The sequence below is a fragment of the Garra rufa genome, unplaced genomic scaffold, assembly GCF_049309525.1.
Source record: "Garra rufa unplaced genomic scaffold, GarRuf1.0 hap1_unplaced_481, whole genome shotgun sequence".
Classification (NCBI taxonomy): Eukaryota; Metazoa; Chordata; class Actinopteri; order Cypriniformes; family Cyprinidae; genus Garra; species Garra rufa.
In genome coordinates, this window is record NW_027394748.1 from 2,935 (window position 1) to 13,941 (window position 11,007).

The 11,007-nt window shown below is 26.9% G+C and overlaps 1 protein-coding gene across 1 annotated transcript; it reads left to right on the forward strand.

The window, feature by feature from the left end:
- The first annotated feature begins 570 nt into the window (after positions 1-570).
- Positions 571-10,429, forward strand: LOC141317210 (patatin-like phospholipase domain-containing protein 2). The gene is made up of 6 exons (XM_073832985.1): positions 571-1,026; positions 3,369-3,601; positions 3,817-3,882; positions 9,818-10,030; positions 10,119-10,179; positions 10,347-10,429. Exons 1-6 carry the CDS (start codon positions 840-842, stop codon positions 10,427-10,429), a joined length of 843 nt encoding a protein of 280 aa, XP_073689086.1. The 5' UTR covers positions 571-839.
- Positions 10,430-11,007: the final 578 nt, after the last annotated feature.

An 11,007-nucleotide genomic window follows, 5' to 3' on the forward strand; every position in this document is an offset into this window, starting at 1 on the left:
TCTTAACACAACCGCACTAAAATAAATCAGAAGAACATTGCAAACAAAATGGTCCTCTACAGTCCCCCGAGAGGACATATTTTTAAAATCATGTCATTTGGGAGGATCCATGTTGTAAAACACTGTACAAAGGTGGAAAACACCATTCAAACAACATACATTATGAGGACCAGTTGTGTCACACTAACTGCAGGAACTGCAGTGTTTATTGACACTGATTAACAAAAATAAGTAATGTATTATGTTAATGTTAATATTTTAATTTATATCTAAATATGTTTTATTAAACATTTAAAATATTAAAATTCAAATGACCTTGTAATTGCAAGCTTCACACGTCATAATGAAAAAAAAAAACACTCAATAACAAAACACAGCTGATAAACGCACGTGACTGACAACTCAGGGCACATTCGAGGAAACACTTGAACTGACAGCTGAGAGAAAGTGGATAGAGTTCACCAGCGCGGCCCCTGATTGGCTAATTTCGCCTCAGCCCCGCCCAATGTCAACACGCCCCTCCCCATTGATGTTTGTGACCTGTTTTGTGACGGTGACGAGCACGTCAAAACACCGGTCACTTGACGTAAAGTTATTCAACAGGCTAACGGATAAATACTGAAGTTCAGGTCGCACTCAAGAGTCTTGCGTCAGTGGTTGTTCATCACTTTAGAAACTTTTTAATCGCTTGACGTTAGTGTTTAGGTCGTTAGAAACGTTAGAAGTGCACTGTAATGTCATTTATGGATCATCCGCGATGCTTCAAGCGCGTAAAAGACTCTGAACGAAAGTAGAAGGATTTATTGACGTTATCTACAGATTTTTAAGAAGAAATCAAGATGTTTCCCCTCGACTCTCCGTGGAATATCTCTTTCGCAGGCTGTGGTTTTCTGGGTATTTATCACATTGGAGTGGCCAGCTGTCTCCAGGAGCACGCGCCGTTTCTGGTGGAGAATGCGCGTCACATTTACGGCGCGTCCGCGGGCGCGATCACGGCATCTGCGCTGGTCAGCGGTGCTTGTTTGGGTAAACTGATTTAAAATTGTTTTTTAGCCACTTAAATAAAACAAATGCGAGGCAACCTTGCAATGCCTTCTAAATATCATGGTACATTAATTTGTAACATGGTAAATTCATTTCAAGATACAGTAGTATCACGTGTTACTATCACTGATCTATAATAGAGAACATATAGAGATAAGTGGTTACTATCAGAATTATATTAATTCCAAATATTACAAATGAAAGTGAAGTAACACATTGAATTAAACTTGACATTTTTCAGTAGAATGCTCTTTGTTTTAATTACAAAAAAAAAAAAAAAAAAAAACGATTTTGCAGTGTAAAGAAACATGTTTATGAATATTTACCATGGTAAAAACATGGTATTTTTGATTGAGGCACTATTCATATACTATGAAACGTACTTTGGTGGTACCAGATGGTAATACCATGGTATTTTTAGATTTAAAATGGCACTGAACTTTATGTACTGTAGCATTTATATGATTCTGGAATGTACTTACAAAAATACTACCATGGTACTACCATGGTATTTGTTTAAAATACCATGGTAGCACTGTAATACCATGTAAAAAAAAGGTTATTAAAGTTAAAACTAAAAGTAAAACCATATAAAACATTTTCATTACTAAATAAACTACAAAAAAAACCCTAAACAAATAACAATAATTACAAAGGAACATTAAGTAACACATTATAACTTAAAAAAATGATTTTACATTGTATATGTGTCATGTTTTATGAATATATACCATGGTAAACACATGGTATTTTTTAAAGAGGCACTATTTATATACTGTAAATTGTACTTTGGTGGTACCAGATGGTATTTTTAGATTTACAATGTAAATTTACATTTACTTCATATACCGTAGCATTTACATGATTCTGCAATGTACTTCCAAAAATACAATGGTACTACCATGGTACATGTTTAAAATACTGTCAGAAAAAGTTTATTAAAGTTAAAACTACAAGTAAAGTCATATAAAACATTTTAAAACATTTAAAACATTACTAAATAAACTACTGAAAAAACAATAATTACAAATAATTTCAAAGAAAAAACATCAAGTAACACATTACAGCTTAAAAAACTATTTTACAGTGTATAAAGGGCAAGTTTATGAATATTTACCATGGTAAAAACATGTTTCTTTTTTGGACTGAGGCACTATTTATAAACTATAAAGCGTACTTTGGTGGTACCAGATGGTAATACCATGGTATTTTTAGATCTACAATGGCACAGAAGTTCTTGTACCGTTGCGTTTTTATGATTCTGCACTGTACTTTCAAAAATACCATGGTCTTAAAATAATATATATATATAAATATTTGTATGTAAACACTTGTATATACTTTATTATATATATATATATATATATATATATATATATATATATATATATATATATATACATACAACAAGTCAAAAGTTTGGACACACTTGACTACACACTTGAATACTTTTCTTATTTTTAGTCAAATATAATTATTATTTTTTTTATTGTATTTAATTTAATTTGATTTGATTTTATGTTTTTTCTTAAATACAAATTGTGCCAAGGAATGATTCTCCGTTAGTTTTTTAAGAAAATCATTAGCTTTTGTCCATGGGGAAAAAAAAATCTTAACTTCAGTTTTTCTTAAAAACAAACTCAGAGTCATTCCTTGGCACAATTTGTATTTGAATAAAATCAAATAAAAAATATATTATATATATATTTTTTACATAATTAATATTTGACAAAAAACAAACATTAAGTCAAGTTTGTCCAAACTTTTGACTGGTAGTGTAAATATTTCACGTATAAATCTAACATCATTTTCCTTAAAGGAACACTCAACTATTTTTTCTTCACATTCTCCAACTCCCCTCGAGTTAATAAGTTGAGTTTTACCGTTTTGAAATCCATTCAGCCGTTCTCCTGTTCTGGCGATATCACTTTTAGCATAGCTTAGCATAGATCATTGAATCCTATTAGACCAGTAGCATCGCGTTCAAAAATGACCAACGAGTTTCCATATTTGTCCTATTTAAAACTTGACTCTTCTGTAGTTATATCGTGTACTAAGACCGGCGGAAAATGTAAAGCTGCGATTTTCTGAGACGATAAGATTAGGAACTACTTTGCAGCTCTAATATGAATACATTAGTCACTCAATACAATAGTTTACATCAAAGTACCACGGTATTATCATAAGTTTCATCTGGTCTGTGTTCATCTATATTTAGTATCTATGTCAAAGTGTACACTTCTCGTGTGCAAAGGCACAACATCCACCTGTTGCTTATTGTCAGTGTGTGACCACTAACTGCTCTCTTTCTGGTCCTGTGACAGGGGAGGCCGGTGCCGGCATTATTGACGTAGCTAAAGAAGCCCGAAAGCGCTTCCTGGGCCCTATGCACCCTTCTTTCAACTTGGTGAAGATCATGCGATCCGTAATGCATCGCGTGCTGCCGCCCGACGGCCACATACGGGCCACCGGCCGCCTGGGCATCTCTCTGACCCGCGTGTCGGATGGAGAAAACGTGCTGGTGACACACTTCAGCAGCAATGAGGAACTCGTGCAAGTGTGTACTTACACACACACACACACACACACACACACACACACACACACACACATGTGCAAAGATATCTTCATTCACAGCAGGTTTAGTGAGACTAAACTGACATGACCTCCTAATACTCATATTTACAGTAGATGCATGTGATTTAGATTATTATGATATTATGGTTTCATGGCTAAGTCCCTTGTGTGCTTATTTTATGTGTTTGTGTGCAGGCGTGTGTCTGCAGCGCTTACATTCCCGTGTACTGTGGCCTGATACCGCCAACCCTGCAGGGAGTGGTATGTATCCAGTTATGATGTAATTACTCGTAATTGATTTACAACTGCAATATGATCGCCCTTTCTGTGCTCACTTTCATTTTTGCAAGCGAATCATCACGCATTAAAAAAAAAAGGTTAATTTTCAAGAAAATAATAGAAAACTTAATTTAATTAAAATTAAGTGTATTATTTTTATTTTTTCTTGTTTTACAGTAATGAGGGAAATGTGTCAGTTTAAATAATGTATAATTATTTTTCCCACATTACAGTACTGAGTAAATGAGGTCAAATATTAAGAAAATAATGACATTTTAATTAAAATATATTTCTTCAATTTTAATATTGTAAAAATATAATATTGTATAATATTGTATTGTAAATAAATATTGTATAAATATAATTATTTTTCTCACATTACGGTAATATTTAAATAATTAAATCAATTTAAATAATGTACAATTATTTTTTATTACATCACAGTAATGAGAATTTGAGGAGAATTTGGTGAATTATCAAGAAAATACTTTTTAATAAAAAAAAATTTCCATTTAAATAACGTATAATTATTTTTTACTTGCATTGCAGTATTGAGAATTTAAGGGTTATGTGGTAAATTATCAAGAAAATAATGACACTTTATAATTAAAATATATATATATATATATAATTTAAATATTGTGTAATTATTTTTTTTCACATTACAGTAATGAGAATTTGAGGAAAATGTGGTGAATTATCAAGAAATTAATGATGATGTTTAATTCAAGTGTTTGTTTAATTTAAGTGTTTTTGCCCAGAACATATTCTATTTATTGATTTATGTTTATTAATTGAATGTGTGATGCAGGATGCATTTATTACTTATTTTTAGGAGCAATATGAGCAGTGGTGTTGTTTGACATCTAAATTAGGATGAAAATATCTGTGAAATGTTGGTGAAATGCTGTAAGAGCTTGCGCAAACATTACTTCTGTTTTTATAAAGTGTTATAAATGTTGGGAAACGCAGAGCTTCTGTAATCATTAATGCTTTTGTAGAAAAAGACGTTGTTTTCATTAGGATTCAGATGTTGTGCCAGGAGAAATAGTGTTGTTGTTTTTTTTGGATGTAAAAGCAGCGAGTAGAGTATTTGTTTACCTTTCTTTTTCTCTTCATGACCTTTGCCAGTTTTCTGATCTTTGCTCTAGTTCTTGTGTTTTTCCTCGAATTTTGTTTTGTTTGTGTATTTTTGAGTAGTGCTTTCTGTTTTTCTTAGGGTTTAGTTTTTAAACTTCTTATTGTATTTAAAAAACATTATTAAGTATTTTTTAAGATCCATTAGCTTTTTATTTTAGCATTGTGACATTATTTTCATTCAAATTAAATAGGTTACCATTTAAATAATGTATTCTTATATATTCTTATATATTTATATATTTAATTAGAGTAATAAGAATTTAAGTGGAAGATGTGGTTAATTATCGTAAGAAAATGTCAGAGGAATATATTCATTAAAATGAAATACTTTACAATTTAAATAAGATTTTGCAGTTTTTTAATATTAAATATTGTTAATTATTTTAAAAAATGACACTTTTAATTAAAATGTATATATTTTAATAAAAAAAATATTTTTTACTTAAATAATGTATAATATTTTTTTTCTCACATTAAAGTAATGCAAATTTGAGGGAAATGGGGTTAATTATCAAGAAAATAATGACAAATTTTAATTAAAATATATTTCTTTAATTTAAAAAAGGTATTATTTTTTTCTCACATTACAGTGATGAGAATTTAAGGGAAATGTGGTTAATAAAGAAAACTGACTTTTTTCAATTTAAATAATGTATAATTATTATTTAACTATTATTGAACCAAATGCCAAAATATTTTTAGTATTTGGGGGAACTATGGTTAATTATCAAGAAAATAATGCCAATTTAATTAAAATATATTTCTTCAATTTGAATAATGTATAATGTGAATTTGAGGGAAATTTTGTTAAATATATAAAAAAAAATGATGGCACAGTTTAATTATATATATTTTTTCAATTTAAATAATATACAATACGTTTTCTCACATTACAGTAACGAGAATTTAAGAGAAATGTGGTTAATTGTCTAGAAAATAATAACACATTTAAATTAAAATAATATTTTTCAATTTAAATTACGTAAAATATAAATATTTTTTAACATTATAGCAATTAGAATTTTAAGGAAATTTTATGAAAATGTATTTCTTTAATTTAAACAAGATATTGTTATTTTTTCTCATGTAACGTTAATGAGAATTTGAGGAAAATGTGGTTAATTATAAAGAAAACAATGACATTTTAATTATTACTTTTTTCCATTCTAGATAATTTTATCACATTACAGTAATGAGATTTTGAGAAAAGTGTTAATTATTAATAAAATAATTACACCTGATTTTAATTAAAATAATATTTTTTAATTTAAATAGCATTTAACGATTTGTTTCTCACATTATAGTAATGAGAATTTGAGAAATGAGAAATATGGTTAATTATCAAGAAAATAATGACTTTTAATTCAAAGATTTTTTTACATTTAAATAATGTATAATTTTTTACAGTATTGTGAATTTGAGGGAAATGTTAATTATCTAAAAATAATGACACATTTTAATTATGTATTTTTTTCAATTTAAATAATATACAATTGTTTTATTATTTTTCTCATATTAAAGTAATGAGAATTTAAGGGAAATGTGGTTAATTATCAAGAAAATAATGACACATTTTAATTAAAGTAATATTTTTCAATTTAAATAGCATTTAACTATTTGTTTCTCACATTACAGTTATGAGAATTTGAGGAAAATATGGTTAATTATCAAGAAAATAAAATTTCTTACATTTAAGTAATGTATTTTTTCTCACATTACAGTAATTAGAATTTAAGAGAATGACACTTTTAATACTTTTAAAAAAAATAATCTATAATTATTTTTTCTTACATTACAATAATAAGAATTGAAGGCAAATGTGGTTATTAAGAAAATAACAACACATAATTAAATTACTTTTTTCTGTTTAAATAATATATAATATTTTTAACATTATCACATTAATGAAAATTTGAGGAAAAATGTGGTTAATTATCACTAAAATAATGTCACAGTGCAAAAGCTTCAATTTCTTTATGCAAAACATAATCTTTATTTTTTAAGATTTACTCGTTCTTATTATATAACTCTTTCTTATTGTGCTGTGCAGCTCAAAAAAAATGTTTTTAAACAGTGTCTCATTTGACACTATAAAAAAGCAGCCAGTGATTTGCATCAGAATAAAAGAGTCAAACCGTGTGAGTGCTATTAGTCATGGAGAGGTAAAAGGTAAAGCTGATGTCAGATCAGTGAGATCAGTGAGCTGGTGTCCATAAGTCAGTGTTTGCTCATGTGGCACGTGTCTCGCCTTCCCTGCATCCTGTGCCAGTCAGTGAGTCAGTGTGTGCGTGTGCGTGTGTGTGTGTGTGTGTGCGTGTGTGTGTGTGTGTGTGTGTGTAGGCTGGGATTACTGTACGTTTGCATTTGTGCATTGGCTGTGTGCATTCTGACAAGAATCTCAAATAATGCATCTGTGTGTTTGTTTGTTGCGGCAAATCTCATAAGACTGCCAGCGCTCCGAAAGCTGCTCTTCTTTCTACTGTTCTGCCTGTAAGCAGCACTGCAGTAAAACAGTAAAACATTACATGTGACCTGAATCTTAATGGTTTCATATTCACTATGTCGGTTTCAGTTTTACCAAAGCGTTTGCATAGAGTGAGAAGTTAAGCAAAATATAAATCGAAAAGTAATTAATGGACAAGTAATAGTAACAAAAATATACAAATAACATTAAATTACATAAATTAATAAATAAATTATTGTTAGAACGATTGTTTAGTTTATTAAGCTACACTCTGAAATTATGAAATGAAATTATTAAAATAAATTAAATTAACATTTAAACATTTTAACATTTAAATGTGGACCGTAAACTAAACGATGCATTTAAAAAATAAATGATAAACTAATGAATAAGTAATATGAACAAAAGTGTTTAACTATATTTCTAAATAAAGATTGTTAAATTAACTTAAATTCAATTTACACTCTAAAATAATTAAATTGAATTAAATTAAAACCATAAACTAAACGATGCATTTAACAAAATGCCTAAACAATAAATACACACATTTAATTATCTTTATAAATTAATTATTGTTCGAAAGATTGTTTTCGTTTATTAAGCTACTCTCTAAAATTATTAAATTAAATTAAATTAACAATTAAAATAAATGTGAACAATGGTAAACAAGTTATATTAACAAAATTAACCAAAATTACTAAATTAAATTAAATTAACAATTAAATTAAATGATAATTAAATTTAATGTAGTGATTCATGGTGAACAATTAATATTAACAAAATACACATTAAATGATTAGTGTCTAATTACCTTTACAATTTATTTATTTTTGTTATTTTTTTGTTATTTTCATTTTAAGCTGCACTCTAAAACTATTAAATGAAATGAAATGAAATGAAAGGTTTAATTAACAATTAAAATAAATGTAACAATTAAAACTATAAACATGTAATATAAACAAAATGCACAATAAATAAAATTAAATACATTAAGTAATATTTACAAAAATACACAAATCAAAATATTAGTGTTTAATTATCTGTATAAATTAATTATTGTTAGAAATATTGAGTTTATTAATAGAATTGAATTAACCATTAAATTAAATGATAATTAAATTAAGTTAAATGATAGTAAATAGTAAATATGAACAAAAATACACAAATTAAATTATTAGTGTTTAATTATCTTTATAATTTGTATCTTTGTTTTTTGTTTGTTAAGCTGCGCTTTAAATGAAATGAAATTAAATTAAATAAACAATTAAATTAAATGAGGACATTAAACCAAACAATGTATTAAAAAATTAATAAACAAGTAATATTAAAAAAATGTACAATAAATAAAATTAAGTCAAGTACATTTAATTAATTTAATTAAATTAAATTGCAGAGTAAAATTAACATGTTTGTAACAACAATTAATAATTAACCTTATATAATATAAATGAAATATATATTTCCAAATTAATGCTATTTTCCTACATCAAAAAAGCACAATAACTTATTAGTGTTTAATTATTATAATTTTTTTGTAATATTTTGCTTATTAAACTGCACTCTAAAATTATTAAATGAAATGAAATTAAGGGTTAAATTAACAATTAAATTAAATGTGGACATTAACTAAACAATGTATTTAACAAAATAAAAAAATTAATTGAACAATTTAACAGTAAAAAACAATCGTTAAATAGATTGTTTTGTTTAGTTAGCTGAAATTAAATTAAATTAAATTGCTTTATATTATATAAATAAAACATTTTAACTATTTTCTAACTATATATAAATATAAATATATATACATTTAATTATATATAATTATTCTTTATTAATTTAATTTATACATATAAAATGTTCGAATATACTTATGTAGTGATAATACCGGTGTGTATATATACTTTTGTATAATTTTTTTTTCAAAATAAATATATATAAATGGAATATAATTCTGTTCATTTAATTATTTATATTAAAATCTATATAATTTATATTAAATTTCTATATAATTATTAGTGTTTAATAATCAAAAATAATATTAAACAAGTAATATGAAAAGACACATTAAATTATCAGTGTTTAATTATCTACTTCATTCATTCATTTTGTTAATATGTTTTATAAAAATTATTATATATAGAGTTTGTTAGGTAACTACAGTGCATATAGAGTGAACAAATAATATTAACAAATGAAATAAATGTAAAAAAAAACTAAGTGAGTGGCATGCAATATAAAAAATATAATTAAATAAATAATCAATTTGAAGAATAGATATGAAAATAATCCATTCTCTGTGTGTTTGTCTCTCAGCGGTACGTGGACGGTGGCATCAGTGATAACTTGCCTCAGTACGAGCTGAAAAACACCATCACAGTGTCTCCGTTCTCAGGCGAGAGTGACATCTGCCCGCGAGACATCAGCTCAACCAACATTCATGAGCTGCGCTTCACAAACACCTCCATTCAGTTCACGCTGGCCAACCTCTACAGAGTCTCCAGAGCGCTGTTTCCACCTGATCCTCTGGTAACACACACACACCTCATTTAACACGGCCTAAAAATACACACCGACTGCCAAAATGACATTAATCTTGTGCTTTGCTTTTGCTCAGGTGATGAAGAGCATGTGCAAGCAGGGATACAGAGATGCTTTACACTTCCTCAAGAAGAACGGTGAGTCATTTGTAAATGTTGCAGTGATCAGGTTTGTCTTTTTTTTTTTTACGTCAGCATATTTCACCAAACCAAATGGGTTCATTTAGTTCTGGATATGAGCAGGTTTTGGAGTTATCGTGGGATGTTTATGGCATGGCATTTATTATCTGTCTGCTGGCCCACAGCTGTGTTGCTGAAGATTATTTGTTATCAGCGCTGTAGTGAAGCGGATATTCGGCCTGATGCTGAAGAGTTTGGCTGGTGTTAGAGAGACCTCTAGTGACCAATAATGACAGGACATTGCAAATCATAACATTATATCTATTTAATTGAATCATTTAATATGTATGTATTATTAAATGTTTATTAATTTAATCTATACATAGTATTTTATAAATACAATTTGTAAATATGTACCTATTTTATGAATATGTATTTTTTTCAAATTATATATGTATATATAATAAATATATAATAGTATATATTTTTATTTAATATCTAAATTATTTTTTCAAATATTATATAACTTTATGTAATATAAATTAAATATAATTCGATACATTTATTTATTTAAATATTATTATTATTATTAAATATTATATATTATTAAATATAAATTTTATTTAGACATTTAATTTTTTCTAACATTATGTAACTATATAATATAAATTAAATACAATTCTATATATTGTTTAGATATATACATTAATTAGATATAATTTTTTATTAATAATTTGTTAATTAAATTTATACATATTTTCAAATTTACTTATATGATCACTTATAATTTATTTTACTATATATATATATATATATATATATATATATATATATATATATATATAT

Coding starts and splice junctions, on each gene's coding strand:
- LOC141317210 (XM_073832985.1), top strand. CDS start 840: ATGTTTCCCCTCGACTCTCCGTGGAATATCTCTTTCGCAGGCTGTGGT. Junction 3,602..3,816: donor GCAATGAGGAACTCGTGCAA/GTGTGTACTTAC, acceptor GTTTGTGTGCAG/GCGTGTGTCTGCAGCGCTTA. Junction 10,180..10,346: donor ACACTTCCTCAAGAAGAACG/GTGAGTCATTTG, acceptor GCTGGCCCACAG/CTGTGTTGCTGAAGATTATT.